Source organism: Anser brachyrhynchus (assembly GCF_964034855.1).
Source record: "Anser brachyrhynchus genome assembly, chromosome: 1".
Lineage (NCBI taxonomy): Eukaryota > Metazoa > Chordata > Aves > Anseriformes > Anatidae > Anser > Anser brachyrhynchus.
This window is the reverse complement of record NC_137694.1, coordinates 172,957,200-172,974,461: the sequence shown is the minus strand read 5'-3', so window position 1 is coordinate 172,974,461 and position 17,262 is coordinate 172,957,200. Positions and strand designations below refer to the sequence as shown.

General features: G+C 35.0%; 2 protein-coding genes across 8 annotated transcripts in view; one reads left to right on the top strand and one right to left on the bottom strand.

Moving 5' to 3' along the window:
• Nucleotides 1-17,262, bottom strand: part of PCDH9 (protocadherin 9) — an 800,116-nt gene that overhangs the window by 166,441 nt on the left and 616,413 nt on the right. The gene's annotated exons all lie outside the window — the stretch shown is intronic.
• The window catches only part of LOC308187742 (uncharacterized protein), a gene marked incomplete at its 5' end in the record, with an annotated part of 533,458 nt that overhangs the window by 1,733 nt on the left and 514,463 nt on the right, over nt 1-17,262 (top strand). The window contains one exon of the mRNA XM_080575983.1: nt 9,062-11,332. Coding sequence (XP_080432109.1) covers nt 9,062-9,979 — 918 coding nt within the window. The 3' untranslated portion in view covers nt 9,980-11,332. The remainder of the gene's footprint in view (nt 1-9,061; nt 11,333-17,262) is intronic.

Below are 17,262 nucleotides of genomic sequence, written 5' to 3'. Positions count from 1 at the left end.
CCTCAGTAAGTCTGATGATGACACCAAGGTGGGGGAAGTATCAATTTGCCAGAGAGCAGGAAGGCCCTGCAGAGGGACCTGGACAGGATGGGTCAATGGGCAGAGGCCAATGGGATGAGGTTCAATATGCCTAAGTGATGGGTGCTGCACTTTGACCAAAACAACCCCATGCAACACTGCAGGCTTGGGGCAGAGTGGCTCAAAAGCTGTGCAGAGGAAAAGGATCTGGGGGTGCTGACTGAAGTTCACCTGAACATGAGCCAGCAGTGTGCCCAGGTGGCCAAGAAGGCCAACAGCATCCTGGCTTGTATCAGGAACAGTGTAGCCAGCAGGACCAGGGAGGTGATCATCCCCCTGTACTCAGCTCTGGTGAGGCTGCACCTCAAGTACTGTGTTCAGTTTTGGGCCCCTCAGTAAAAGAAGGGCATCGAGTAGCTGGAACATATCCAGAGAAGGGCTACGAAGCTGGTGAAGAGCCTGGAACACAAGTCCTACGAGGAAAGTCTGAGGGAGCGAGGGTTGTTTAGTCCAGAGGAGGCTCAGGGGAGACCTTATTGCTCTCTACAACTACCTGAAAGGAAGTTGTGGGGAGCTGGGGGTCAGCTTCTTCTCTCAGATAACTAGTGATAGGACTAGAGGGAATGGCTTCAAGTTGTACCAAGGGAGGTTCAGGTTAGAAATTAGGAGACATTTCTTCTCAGAAAGAGTAATCAGGCATTCGAATGGGTTGTCCAGGGAAGTGGTGGAGTCTCTGTCCCTGGGGGTGTTTAAGGAAAGGTTTGATGTGGTGCTTAGGGACATGGTTTAGTGGGTGACATTTTTAGTAGGGTGGTGGTTGGACCAGAGGATCTTGAAGGTCTTTTCTAACCTTAATGATTCTATGATTCACGTAAAGTACAACCTCGTTATGCTATAAGTATTGAGCTCAACAATAACTTATTCAATTATTTTTAACTACCAATTTCTAGTCCACATAAATAACTGCGGAGAATAAGCAAGAATTTCTCTAACATGATTGTCAGCCACCTGAATAGTAGATTTCTATGCCAGTGGATATGAGTAGCACCTATACTTATGAGAATATACTTACTTTTGTCCTGTTTTGCATTTAGAATGTCAACCATAACCAGCTTGAAAAACAGGTCTCAGTGGACAAAAATTTATTGTTTTTTGTTTTGTTTTGTTTTGTTTTGTTTTAACTGAATTTGGTATCACAGAAGCATAATTTGCTACAGAAGGAGTAGAGTTTTATAGTCTACCTGTTTGTTCTGGTAGATATTTCAGATATTTATTTTATTGTTATTAAAAACTCCAGTGAATGGTATATTTTAGTGTCCCTAAGTCTTTCTAAGGCTTAAAAGCCTTCATAATTAGAGAGATTTTCTAATATGTAGCCAAATGTTCATATGCAAATAAATCTCATTGCTTCCTGTTTTACCATAGATGGACATGATACAATGGTTAATTATGCTACTGCACAGCCACTGGATTAAAGTGGATTTTACACCTGCATTGCAAAGGTATACATATATACAAATTATTAATAATAATATTTTCAACATTTTTTACAAGCGCAAGAGTACAGGTAACTTTCCTGAATATACAGTTCTTTCCTGTCTTTCTAAGCGCATATTCAAATTTGATGTGTTACATATTCCCAGTTTCTTTTAAATAAATAACTTTGAACCCACTTTGAAACAGAAAATGGCTTTTTCAGTTGTAGGGCCATATTTGGCTTGTCTAAGTTCAACCTAAAGCTTTTACTCAGTTAATGGAAACAAATTCTTTGAAAAACTACATAAACCAATAAGGAGGCTTAAAAAACTGTTTAGTAGGAAGTTGCCTATGCCCTGTCAATATTGTGTACACAGACCTAAAGAAAAATTTGGTTGTTTAAATAAGGCCCATTGTGTTTGAGACAGAGAGGCTAGTTGCATGCAGCATTAAGAGACATGTATGCTTTCTATATGTGCACTATACATTAAGGCTTCTAGATATTGAAAGGCTTCAATATCGAAGATACAGGAAGTAAGCATACAGTGAACCTATATGAAAAATTAAATAGTTTACAATAAAATAATATAATTTATGTTGAAAGAAGTGTGACAGATTATTTAGGATTCAATTAAATTCTTTAGGAAAAAAAATAAATATTGGCTATAAGAAGAGAATATGTATAATAAATATATCATAATTTCAGAAGGTTGTGCTCAGTAATGCAGAGTCTAGTTGGAGGCCTGTAGCTAGCAGTGTACCACAAGGGTCAGTACTGGGTCTAGTGTTGTGCAGCTAATCCATCAATGACCTGGACAATGGAATGGGGTGCACCCTTAGCAAGTTTGCTGATGACACAAAGCTGGGAGGAGTGGATGATACCCCAGATGGCTGTGCTGCCATTCAGAGGGAACTTGACAGGCTGGAGGGATGGGCCGAGAGGAACCTCATGAAGTTCAACAAGGGCAAGTGCAGGGTTGTGCAGCTAGGGAGGAACAACCCCAAGCACCAGTGCAGGCTGGGGGCTGACCTACTGGAGTGCAGCTCTGCAGAGAGGGACCTGGGAGTCTTGCTGGACAGCAGGCTGACCAGGAGTCATCAATGTGCCCTTGTGGCCAAGAAGTCCAACGGTATCCTTGGCTGCATTTGGTAGAATGTTGCCAGCAGGTGGAGGGAGGTGATCCTCTCCCTCTTCTCAGCCCTTGTGAGGTCACACCTGTAGCATTGTGTCCAGTTTCAGGCTCCCCATTACAAGAGGGACATAGAACTAGTGGAGTGAGTCCAGAGGAGGGTCACTAAGATGATCAGAGGACTGGAGCAGCACCTGTTTTACAAGGAGAGGCTAAGAAAGCTGAGCCTGTTTAGCTTGGAAAAGAGAAGGCTGAGGGGAGACCTCATGAAATGTATATAAATATCTGAGGTTAGCGTGTCATGAGGATGGAACTAGACTCTTTTCAGGCCCCTTCCAACCTCAACCAGTCTGTGATTCTCTGATTCTGTGACAATATATTTTAATCATAATAAAGAATTTTAATCAAGTACGTATGTTTACGGAGAATGAGTAAACAATAACAACAAAACCTTGAGTGTGTAAACAATATTTATGTATTTATTTGGAACAAACTTACTCTGAGGGTATATCTATTTTTATATGCATGCACATATATATATTTATATATATACAATAACACAGGCATTCTTTCTATGCTATAGTCTTAATTTATGGCTTTGATTTAAAAGCAGATAATCCATTTTAGCCTCTGTTTGCAATTTGCATGGCCTTTAAAACCAGGCTTGACTCCGATAGAAACGCCTAACACATTTGAAAACTGCAGTGAATAGCTGTGCTTATCTAAGTGGATCAAGCCATGAGTCAGAATGTTGAAAGACCATTTGGTATCATAAATAATTAAAGGATTGCCATGGAATAATTTATTACAAATGGATTGTTAAAAGGGAGTCGCTAAGTGCATGTGAGTTTCTTGCTAGGAGATTGCACTACTTCAATCACTGAATTCAAATGCCACTATTGAGATCCTGCTGGGAGAGAAACATACGTGCTTTTTGGATGGCCTGCTTGCTCGTTCCTGTCTCTATTCTTACTATATAAGTATTCTTTGCTCTGTAGAAAATGTATGACTACTTGAAAGGTAGCTAGCATAAGGGATCTGAAAAGGTTTGCTAAAGTCATATTCCAAATCAGAGAACAAAACACTTTATCTGTGTTGAATGTATTTATTACAGGATACACATTAAACTTTCATTTATAATTAATTTACATATCAAGCCTAAATCCAAGCCTACTAATAGATGTTTTGAGAAATATGCCTCAAATAAAACTTTGACTTGCTGCACTTACATAGAGCATGGACTTTTCAAATTTTACAGATCCCTCTCCTTCCCATGCACAATACAACCGTGTAGTCACCTCTCTTAGCAGATTTACAGCCAGATAAGAATGATTCCTACTTTGAGTATAAAAGCTATGTATTATATCTATGCTGTTCACCATATTTTAATCAAGGGTTTACCAGCACTTCCATTCTTGTCATGGCATTATTACTCATAAGAAGTCACGCTGGGCTAGGCATAGCACTTAGTATTTCATCACTGACTAACATATATTTATAACATTTAAAATAAAAATCTCTTCAAGAATTTGTGAGATCTAAGTTGACCAAAGAAAGGAAATATGGTCAGTTTAAAACCTCATTTTCTTCTGCAGTAACAGCTCACAAATTTGGCCATGTATGATTTCTTCAAACTACCACTATGCTTTATTTTAATAATTTTCCTGGATCTGGCTAAAATGCATGCAGAAATCACTGTCATCACTCATTTATTATGTGAACAAAGTAAATGTTTCAAGCACATCAATAACACCAAGAATTGACAGTTACAGTCATGTGTTTAATTACTTCCATAAGGGAAAAAAATATATTTCACAACACCTGGCATAGATATTAATATTGAGTTTGAGTGTTTCAAGTTAGTGTTTTGTGGTCAGAAGTTTATGTGTATTCTTATATGTCAGAATTTGTGAGTTTTGTATTTGAATGACCATACTCATGACTTCGTGAGTTGCTTACAGCAACCTAAAAACAACAGAATTAATCTGCAGAATAATTCATCATATACTGTGTAGAGACGTATTTTAGGAGTTCAGTCTTGCCAATGAGATTCCAGCATGCATACAAATATTCTTGCTTCAAGTCCAATGATATTTGCATAATTGTTTGTGAGAGCACACAACTAGACTGGACATTCAGAAAACACACACATATATATATATATATTTAGCTGGGAAGTACAAAGCCTCTTTAAGCTATCTAGATACAAACCATATTATATTCATTAGATCCTCTTTTAATCACAGTATTTTATTTGTTTTCATAGCATTTCTATCTCTTCATTCTCTTGCTTACTGCTTACTGTATTGGGTTATTTTGGCTTGGGGCATACAGGGAAGCAAAGATCATTGGTTATGTGTCTGAGGATAGCCAACCACAGAACTATGCTATGGTGCCTGTATTTCTATCAGATTCATTGGATTTAAATTTATTTATTTATTTATTTATTTTTGCCAGGAGCTCACTGACCAGGATTTTGTATGAATAATAAAACAAATTTTGTAAGGACAGCCTGTGGAAGCCACTTGGACAGAGTTTCTGCTAAAATAAAAACATAGAAAATTCATATAAAATGGTTGCTCACAAATGCCCTAAAGATAATACTACTGTGACATATGGGCAAATCAGAATAGGAATGGGAATGACAGGAAAATGTCTTCTATTGGTTAATCCTATCAGTAGATTGAAACATACAGAGTACAAAATAACAATTAAAAAATAAAACCATGTTTTAGATTTGAAATATTATACAATATTATGTTTGTGTTCAGAAGTACGTAATACAGCAGCTCAGGGAAACCGCAATTCATTATTATGATATATGTATAATACAGGGTCTGTAGGAGAGGGATTAAAACTGCAAACAATGATATTAAATAAATAAGCTTAATTTGCTTTACCCTGGCTAAAGCATATGTGATACATAAGTTAAAGTTAGGTGACTAGCAAATGTGATGATAAAGATGATGCAAGTATGTACATTGAAACACTAACAGTAATGTATTGCTCACTGAATATTTATATAAGGTCATTACATAACCAAAAATATTTATTACCTAAATATTAAAATAATTAAATCTATATATCTGCATAAAACAAACTTTTTCCACTTGCCAGATCTGTTCAACATGTGACTTGATTGAGTTGTTTTGTATTTTTATTTTACCTTGTTTTAGAGAAAGTAGCAAAAAATCATTAACTCATAGTAATAGTGATAAAAAAATGAAAATGTTAATGAAACCTACATTAGCAAAACAAAAAACTGATAGAAGAAGATGGAAGAAGAAGATAGAAGTTAGACAAAGCCTGTTCGGTTTAGAGGATGCAATAGAAACATTTATAATGACAAAATAATAACACATTTGTAATTTATTGCAGAGGAAAAGATGACAAATCTATTAATGTATTGAGTACATGATGTGGATGTTAAAAGCTGTTTGTAAATAAGCTTTAAATATAAGCTTTAAATAAGCTTTGAATAACTCTTTGGCAAAATATCAGGAAACATTACAGTATGTTTATACTATTTACTTTAAAGGATGCTATATAGTATTGTTTGGGGGAAAAAAAAAAAAAAAGAAAAAAAAAAGTTTTGTGTGAAATCCAAACCGAAAATGGTTTTGAAGCAACAAAGTTGAGGCAAAATTATTACACATTTTCCAAATAAGGTTAGAACTGAAAAAGAACTTGAAAGATTATAAAAATAGACTAGTTGAAATAAGTTGGAAAAATGATTATTGAACTGAATCACAAGAGTCATGCTAAAACTATAACAACACTGAAGCAAGAAAAGATACATGTCAAAAAGCCGCATGGACTTCAAACTAAAGTCTGGAGGAATTGGGTCATTTTTGTATTAATCTGGAGTTGTGCCAGGGACTTTCACTTCTAACCAAGTATTGAATCCATCTACGCAAATCAAAATCTAGATATGGATAAATATCTAGGAAGATGTAAAATAATTTGTCACCAGATGAGACCTCTATTCTTTCATTAATCATTAAAAAATATTCTCCAGAAAGGTAGCACCTGAATTATTTTTTTCCTCCAAAGGTACAAAACCTTGCCTTGAAAATGTATCTCAGCCTCACACAGCATCAATTTCATGTTGTTTGGATAAACTTAAGCCTGGTATTTCTTAATGTTTGAGTTAAATTTATTTTAATTTTCACATTTTGTAGCTTTATTTATTTTAATCAGCGGACATGTAAAGAGTCATATGCATATTTTCTTTTGGGGTTCTGTGACATCATAATCCATTTGTGTAAATATATGTTTATTATTAACATTTAAAAAAAGATGTTAAGTGTATCCACTCTAAATTGTGAACAAAGCACTTTTGCAAATTCCTTTTCAGATTCTTCATTTTGTTTCTATGTGAATATAAATATTTTTCAATTGGCTAGCCTCTATTGCTAACTCATCAGCTAAGTTCCTTGTTAGCCACAGGTTCTAACTATCTTATACAAAACACTGCTAAATCCTAACATTTTACAGATTCTTTTCACCCTTACACTACTCATTTAATACCCATCCAGAAACTGAATGACCAATAATAAAATAGACTAGTAAAGATAAATCTGTAAATGAAAGAAGGAGTAGTGACTTACAGTTCTGCCAGAGGAAAAAAAGCTGCATGTGCTAAAGAAATAAAGCTGTTGGGGCAACAATAGATGTTAGATTTATTAGACGTTGGATATATTAGAATAATAATTTGTCATCAGTTGGTCTCAAAAATGAGGTGCTGTGTATTTTATTTGCAATACCTTCAATGTTAATTAAATGTTTAAGAGTCCAACAGAAGAGATTATATTAGAAACTGAACATGCTATTTAATTTCTATTTTCAGAAATACAATTCCAACCTATTGCTACAGAAAAGATAGCATAAGATATAACTTTATTTCAAGATCTTTCACTGCTTCCCTAGAGTAGCTTTGTGTCGTCTAACCGTTCAGATGGGTTCAAGTTTCTGTGCTACCTAAGGTAGAGCTGCAGGAAAATACAGTCTATCCATCTAACTACAGCCAGTGCCAGCTGTCACCAGCTGTCTAAATAAAGGTCTGATTTAGACAAATGATCACTTTCCTCTTGCATGTGTAGTTGTTGCCTTGGATTTGCATCTCTGCCAAAAAGCAAATCATCTCTTAAATCACTATCATCTCAATGGGCAACCCATACTGACCATCAGTGCCAGTCTATATCGTACTGATTGTAATACATTTTCTATTCCAGGACAAAGGACATTTACAAATTTGAATACACTTTTTTTGGTTGAAGATTATTTTTTTTCTGCTGAAGAGTAAATGAGTAAGCTTATATATATAATTCAGGTACATGAAAACTGTCTATTTATTTCTCATTTAGAACATACTGAATTTAATTAATTTTAGCGAAGTCTTTCTATATAGAAAGTAAAAGAAAACAGAAAAAAAGATATATACAATTAAATAATTGTATTCTTGCTTACTACATACGGGAAAACTACATCATCTAAGAAGCAATTTTCCAAATTGCTAGTTTCTATATTTGCTAATTTTCTAAAAATTGCCATTCCTAAAAAAATTCTCTGAGGATCAAAACTGTGAAATGTAAATAGGACAAAATGAACAATAGCATTTACTCACCATTCCAGCTTTCTTTGATTTAAACTAATAACAATAATAATAATAATAATAATAATAATAATAATAATAATAATAATCTAGTAGTGATGAATCTTTAAAAATGCTTGCAGATTTATTTTTTGTGTGCTTTGCATTGATGCACTACACATGCCAATACAATTTGATTTAACTATTATATTCATTCTCCTAATTTAAGTAGCTGATAGTTAAAATTATTTGCAATATTGTTGTTGATTGACCTGGAAGTTTGATTTATTAATATTCTTAATGGATAGTGCAAAAATGTCACTATTCATGCTGTTATAAACTAGAGCTCCTATTAACGCTGACATGGTGTGAAAAATGTATTATATGTCAAATTCACCTATGCAAAAAATGCTTAACTCCTAACACTTTAAATTAGTACCATTTGTATTTAATTATACAAAACACACTTCGAAACATTAGAACACCAAAACGTAAAGAAAGAAAAAGCAATGTATCTCAGACTTGACACTATTAATATCCTGTCAACAAAACAAATTATAAGAAACTAAGTAAAAACCAGTTTTTAACTACATTGTTTACTTTCCAAATCTTCATGATTTTGTATCATCAAAATCATGCCGTTTTGATGCAGCTAGGACAGAGAAGATGACTTATAGACAGACAATTTATAGTATGCTTTATAAGTACTATTCTAAAATATACCTGTATTTATTCAAGACACTTGTATATAATTGACAGCTAATAGATCAAAATAATAAGAGTGAAATGATTGATCCTTTTCAATGCTTATTAGTTATTGGGTTTTATATGTATCTTTTGAAAGAAAAAAAGAAGGAAAAGAAAAGAAAAGAAAAGAAAGAAAAGAAAAGAAAAGAAAAGAAAAGAAAAGAAAAGAAAAGAAAAGAAAAGAAAGAAAAAGAAAAGAAAAGAAAAGAAAGAAAAGAAAAGAAAAGAAAAGAAAAGAAAAGAAAAGAAAAGAAAGAAGAAAAGAAAAGAAAGAAAAGAAAAGAAAAGAATAAGAAAAGAAAAGAAAAAAAGAAAAGAAAAGAAAAGAAAAGAAAAGAAAAGAAAAGAAAAGAAAAGAAAAGAAAAGAAAAGGAAAAGAAAAGAAAAGAAAAGAAAAGAAAAGAAAAGAAAAGAAAAGAAAAGAAAAGAAAAGAAAAGAAAGAAAAGAAAAGAAAAAAAAGAAAAGAAAAGGAAAAGAAAAGAAAAGAAAAGAAAAGAAAAGAAAAGAAAAGAAAAGAAAAGAAAAGAAAAGAAAAGAAAAGAAAAGAAAAGTAAAGAAAAGAAAAGAGAAGAGAAGAGAAGAGAAGAGAAGAGAAGAGAAGAGAAGAGAAGAGAAGAGAAGAGAAGAGAAGAGAAGAGAAGAGAAGAGAAGAGAAGAGAAGAGAAGAGAAGAGAAGAGAAGAGAAGAGAAGAGAAGAGAAAAGAAAAGAAAAAAGAAAAGAGAAAAGAAAAGAAAAGAAAAGAAAAGAAAAGAAAAGAAAAGAAAAGAAAAGAAAAGAAAAGAAAAGAAAAGAAAAGAAAAGAAAAGAAAAGAAAAGAAAAGAAAAGAAAAGAAAAGAAAAGAAAAGAAAAGAAAAGAAAAGAAAAGAAAAGAAAAGAAAAGAAAAGAAAAGAAAAGAAAAGAAAAGAAAAGAAAAGAAAAGAAAAGAAAAGAAAAGAAAAGAGAAAAGAAAAGAAAAGAAAAGAGAAAAAAAAAGAAAAGAAAAGGAGAAATAATTCAATACGAGGTGATTAAGATTTCTAGGTTTTGCTGTAACAAAGCATTTTCACTGAGGTTGGCAGTAAACCTTTATCTTGGATTGGTTATTATCAAATACATAAACTCCATTCATAAATCTTTAAAATAAGGTTAAATATGTGGATTATGTGTTGGCACTTTCAGTTACTCTGTGGATATTTTTAATATCATCTGAATGCTAAGTCCATGGTAGTGTTGACCAGATTAAACATAACTTTCATTGATATATTTGAGGTTTTAGTGCACTGAAAGAGTATAATTGCTGGCAAATAACTTCACCTATCTCTACCACAGAGATGTCTATATCTGAAAATAAATTAGGTTCATTGACAGTCATTTCAGAGAAACAGAAATTTTCTGGATGTGATTCATTTCACACTAAAGCAAGTCACATGAAAGAACTCATAGAACTGCTCATTTATCTCTAGAGATAATAGGGAGAGTAACTGGAGGTGGACACCCACATTTCAGAAGAAACTTGTTCCAGATCTTTCATGGCAGTGTAGATCTACAACAAAAGAAATCAGCACTGAACACTGAACTTACCTAACATTTTCATGACGTTAAAAAAGGAGCCTCCTCAAGATTCCTCCCAAAAACAGACACTGTTGTACAAAGCTGTTGTACATATCTCAGACATCTCAGTACTAACATATTTTACAATATCATTTACAGTATTAATACCTCCACACAGAGATATTAATAAAAGCCAGAAAGTTAGAGATGTTAAAAAATAATTTTGAAGAGGGATCTGGATAGGCCGGACTGCTGGGCTGAGGCCAGCTGTATGAAGTTCAACAAGGCCAAGTGCCGGGTCCTGCAGCTGGGGCGCAACAACCCCAAGCAGAGCTACAGGCTGGGAGATGAGTGGTTGGAAAGCTGCCTGGCAGAGAAGGACCTGGGAGTATTGGTGGATAGTCGGCTGAATATGAGCCAGCGGTGTGCTCAGGTGGCCAAGAAGACCAACAGCATCCTGGCTTGTATAAGAAACAGTGCGGCCAGCAGGACTACGGAATTGATTGTCCCCCTGTACTCGGCTCTGGTGAGGCCGCACCTCGAGTACTGTGTTCAGTTTTGGGCCCCTCGCTACAAGAAGGACATGGAGGTGCTCGAGAGAGTCCAGAGAAGGGCGACAAAGCTGGTGAGGGGTCTGGAGAACAAGTCTTATGAGGAGCGGCTGAGAGAGCTGGGATTGTTCAGTCTGGAAAAGAGGAGGCTCAGGGGAGACCTCATCGCTCTCTATAGGTACCTTAAAGGAGGCTGTAGCAAGGTGGGGATTGGTCTATTCTCCCATGTGCCCGGTGATAGGATGAGGGGGAATGGGTTAAAGTTGCACCAGGGGAGGTTTAGGTTGGTGTTACGAAGAACTTCTTTACTGAAAGGGTTGTTAGGCATTGGAATGGGCTGCCCAGGGAAGTGCTTGAGTCACCATCCCTGGAGGTCTTTAAAAGACGTTTAGATGTAGTGCTTAGTGATATGGTTTAGTGGAGGACTTGTTAGGGTTAGGTCATGGGTTGAACTAGGTGATCTTGGAGGTCTCTTCCAACCTAGGTGATTCTGTGATTCTGTGAATAATGTAAACCAGATAAGCAGTAAAGAACAGGCATTTTACACATTCTCTCTCTTTTAACAGTAAGGTGGCTAAACTCAGTACATTTGGGGAATCCGGTTTAGCTTTCAAATTTAGTCTCTGATCTATCAAAAAACAGTAATAAAAAAGTGTAAGATATGTAAGCTACTATTTGAAAATCAGAGTTTTATTTCTAAATAGAGGAAGGAAATCTTTAATGGCACAGTCAGCTTTTCAGAAAAATGATCTTCACATTGCATTTTCCTTTAAGACAATTTTGACATGGATGACACAATGGAATGATACAAGGCATGAATATTCCAATTAATGATTCCAATTAAGATAGTACCTTAAATACCAGTCGATGTACCTAAAACTTCAGTGTTTTTTTTTTTTTAATTTATTATTTAATTATTTGCTCTTTTTTGTTTCTTTCTTTTTAATTATTATTTCAGTTTGTAGGATAAGTTGCTTCAGTTTGAAATAATTGAACCCTAGAGCTCCAGGATAATAGAGGTCCAGGCACACCTGGAAACCAGCCAGGTGCCACAATTTTCCCCTAAACTGCTTGCTGAGCAGGTTAGCAACTTGAGAACTGTGCTACTGCTGAATACAGAACTAGGAACTCGTTACTGAGAAGCTATAAATCACAACTAAAATTTGGGGCCTACTAAAGAGATTAAGAAAAAAAGAAGCGTGATGATTTTGGCACCCACAGTTCAATAGGGACATTGCTTATAAAGGAAATATTGCTGGAGCAATAAGCCTCTTTTTTTGCTAAGATAAACCCAGTACTGTAGCTTGTTTTATGGTTTATAAAGTATCTCCTTTATGATTTATAAAACCTGATGAACTAAGACAGGAAACAGTACACACACATATTCCAGGGTTAGGCAAATACTTCAAAAGTTTCTGGAGTTGTCGGGCAAACGTTAAACGAAAGCGAAGGAAAATAACTATAGCAAAGAAATGTTGATATCGTTCTGAATGCTGAGCATGAGGCAATTTTTTCACTTCACAGAAAAATATAAGAAAGCACTGAAAACAGAGTTTTATCTGGGTTTTAGCATGTGTATATATATACATACAGAGTGTAGAAAAAGTTGGTTAAATGACAAAGAGTGGATCAGCCTTAAGAACTGTGATGCTACTGTTCCATAGTGTCATAGAGATAAGGAGAAATAAAAAGAGAATATATCTGTAATGCTAAATAAATGAGACTGCGGAGTAAACTGGAGCTCTAATCTGGACTGCAGAAATGTTTGCTGTATTCTAGTCAGCACTTTTCAGGATGCATTACTCATAGGACAGGTCGTGTCAGAGACCTTTCATGAAATTCAGCATGGGTGTAATTATAGCACTTTTGTACCCCTTCTCTGTGCTCTGCTCTCTACCCCTACAATCCCAGAAGACTGGTAGGCCAGAAGCCTAAAAAAGCCTTATCAATTTTTTGGCACCTAGCATGGCCTTATACCACACCTGAAATACAACACATATCCTCTCTTTCATGCAACAAAATTGTTGTTTTGATGGTTTCTAACACAGCCCTCATATCGTTTCAAAATATTTTGAAGTGATACTAATGGCTCCTATAAGAGTAGTGGCTGGGGAGCTAAGGAAACCCACAGCTCAACATTGCATGGAGTAGGCATAATCCCAGATAGTGTGGGTATGCACCCTGCACCACTCAGCTCAGAAGCAACTCATCACTGACCTGAATTGATGTTTTCAGACATAGATCACAGCACCGGGAACTAAAATCTGTGTAGAATCATAGTATTATAGCATTACTTAGGTTGGAAAAGACTTCCAAGATCATCAAGTCTGACTGTTAATCTAGCAAACTAGGTGTTTCCACACAAGAAATTGAGGATTCTGGCACACAAACACACCCTTGCACCTCTCCTAGTCTGTAGTAGTTGTCTTTGAGCATGCTCACAACTTGTTGCAAATATGTTTAAGATATATTTAATACAAATGAGTAAAGCAAATATGATTTATCTTCCAACTGAGATATATCCAAAGCATTTACTGAGGTCCACGTAACATTTGATAAGTTTATGTCTTCAGCTGGTTACTCCACTAAAAATGCTACGGAAATTTTTTGCCTATGCTTAAACTACCTCACGTGTGAAAAGACCAACATTACTTCTTAATTCATGTACACATGATAACTTCATATTAAGCACATTTGAGTCTTACCAGCAAAAAAGGGTGCCAGGGTAAAATCTTGAAGCTTTACTAGAATTGTGACCCTGTGTCAGTTTGCATCTATATCACGTGTTTGTGAAAGTTCTGCTACAGTATTTTCAAAGACATGGAAATAAACATGGCTTTCAGTTCTGACAAACAGTTTACTGGTTGTCAATATTAACATGTAGTATTGTATTTGCTTTGTAGTATCATTATTTATTTCTAAGAGAAATAATGGCATCATTTCAGCATGAAAATATACTGCGTTCATCCAAATAGAAAACACATGCTTCAGAATACCAAATACATACACAGCAGTCAATGTTTATAAATACAGAATAATATGAAATATTTCTTGCAGAGACTGAACTAGGTCTGAACTTGTCTGAACTAAGGAAAAAAAAAGAAAAAAAAAAACTTGTTGAGAAAACATCAAATTTTAGTTGCACTCCAGGCCAGATGTTAAAGTCTTCCCACAGATCCCAACATGAGGATTAATTCCTGAACTAGTGTCTATAATAAATATATGTAAAAAACATATTTGTTCATATGTAGACATCTCACAGAGAGTCCAGCTGATACAAGTCATTAGAAAAAGTACTACTATTTCCTGTTCTAGTTATTTAAGATTTACTACATTTACTACATAATTTAGAGATAAATTTAAAATGGTTGGGGCGGGGAAGGGAAGGGAAGGGAAGGGAAGGGAAGGGAAGGGAAGGGAAGGGAAGGGAAGGGAAGGGAAGGGAAGGGAAGGGAAGGGAAGGGAAGGGAAGGGAAGGGAAGGGAAGGGAAGGGAAGGGAAGGGAAGGGAAGGGAAGGGAAGGGAAGGGAAGGGAAGGGAAGGGAAGGGAAGGGAAGGGAAGGGAAGGGAAGGGAAGGGAAGGGAAGGGAAGGGAAGGGAAGGGAAGGGAAGGGAAGGGAAGGGAAGGGAAGGGAAGGGAAGGGAAGGGAAGGGAAGGGAAGGGAAGGGAAGGGAAGGGAAGGGAAGGGAAGGGAAGGGAAGGGAAGGGAAGGGAAGGGAAGGGAAGGGAAGGGAAGGGAAGGGAAGGGAAGGGAAGGGGAAAGAAAAAAAAAATCACAGAGCCTGGACCACTACTTAATTTTAGGTCCTTATTTCTGGCAACTAAATTAGAAAGACCAGTTACCTAGGTACCTTCCTATGCATTGAAAAATAACTAGCATAGTGCCGTACTTTAGTGACCAAATAAAGATTTGCTTAGTTAAATGCCTACACTTAAGTAAGATGCTTCTGTATCCTGGAGAACTGAGAGAATGTGAGAGCAAGTGTGAAGTAGTGAAAAGAAATGTAACGGAACAACAGAGGAAGAGAAAATTTCTTTGAAATGCGGAACAATATAGTGAGGTGTTGATAGTCTGTGGAAACAAAAACACCCTTACAAACCTGTTAAAGGAACTACTGTGATATTTTTTTCTCAACAGGTGGCTAAGAGGAAAAATATATGTTTAGAAGGTAAATTTTAGGCAAGAACACCAGCTCAGAGTTCATGAAATGCTGAAGAAAAAATTAAACGGCACTGTTCTTTAGGGTTTTCTAATAAGCCTTATCTTCTTTCTTTTGCTGGAAACCTGCGAGAAACTTCAAGACCAGCAGTTTTTATACTCATTCCCAGATATTGCCACATTTTGTCTTCTCTCTGCAACCTAAAATAAAAGCAGTACCTCCACAATAAAAAATAAATAAATAATAATAATAATAAAAAAAAAGCAATCTACAAGATTTTAGTTTTTCAGATAATGTTCAGATTGATCTGAATTCAGTCCTTAGGATGGTTCTATGAGCAATGAAACTGAAATTCATCATTATGCACCACAATCTGTCCCACTTCCCTAGAAACAGAGATAATTGTGTTCCACTGTAAAGCATTTGAAAGGATTATGTTTCTATTTATTTAAAAATAAAAATAATAAACAATTATTGATATGAAAGGAAAGCGTAAGAAAATACATAAAACTCTTTGTTTTTATCTTCACATCACTGCACAAGAAGTAGAAAATCATAGTTTAGAGAAGAAGAAAGGAGAAGGATGAGAATATTACACAACTGATAAATTAATCTTCATACCTTAAAACCTGTATTGAATGAATGATTAAATAATAAAACATTATGTAATGAGTGTTTGTATTGGGTGTGATGAGGAGGTTTAAGTGAAGGACAAGTACAGTAAACATTTTTGTGGAAAACAGAAGGAATTAAAATATATGTCTCCATCCCTTGTCCCAATCACAATAATATGTTATCAAATAACAAAGATAAAAAGTAACTTCTTTGCTGCAAGATTCACTATGTGACGCAAAGACATGTAATAAGACATGTAATAAGACATGTAATAATTTCAATATTGAAACCTCACTGAATGACCTTGACCTTGAATGTCTTTGTGAATTTCAAGGATTGATCAGCCCTCGGATGCACTCATAGTAACTTCAAGAGAGTTGCTTAGGTATCTCTAATAGAAGATTTGGTTCCTCAAAACCATTTTCAGAAATGGATTAAAATAATCATATGCACTTTTAGATAGCTACATATATAGAATATAAACCGGAAATAACCAAAGTATATTAGTGAATATTCCACTGTTAATTACTGAAAATTTCTGCAAACATGTTTACACACATGGCACACCATTGGATATATTCTAGGAAGTGGCATCCTGTTTTGGCATTTTAGTCTTCATCACTTTAAAGTGATAAATGTATATCACTTTAATAAGTGATAAATGTATAACACCTTAAAATGCATAATAAAATGTATAATAGATGATAAATGTATGTCACTTTAAAGTGATATACATTTTAAGTTCATGGCCTTATAGAATATATTACATACAAACAGACTTTACATTCTGTTTTTATAGCCTAACTGTAACAATCTGTATTTTTTTCCAAGCACAATTCAGTGACAATGCAATTGATACAATTGTTAAATTTCTCAAATATAACCTGCAAGATTGTCTCTGAACTTTTTCTGTAAGTAACATTCTGTGAACCACAAGGCACGGTGAAATGTGGTTCAACTATCCATAAAATAAGCAGATATCTAATGAAAACCAGTTCCTGGAAGATTTCCAGAGCTATTTTCTGATCAAGTTAGAAAGTTTAAGAAGAGTATATAATACATGACTTTTGGTAAATCTGATTCCCTTCAAAGGTTGTCTTTTGAAGTAAAGAAGCAGATCATAGTGTATAGTAAGTGGAAAAAAATAAATAAAATTTAAATTAAAAAAAAAACTGTCCAGTATTTAAATTGCAAAACAGTTAATTCCATGTGCCAATAGAAGTGAAGCTCTGAGGTCAGTCTTACTTCATTCAGAAAGGTGTTGTTGTTTTTTTTTCTTCTCAGTGTCACGTAATACAAATCAAATTCTATGTGACATAATAAATAGTAGATGATATGACAGAAAATATTCAATTTCTATTCAAAATCAATCAATATTGAGAAACAACTTCACAGCACAAAAAAATACTAATCTGCAATAACACCTGATCAGATACT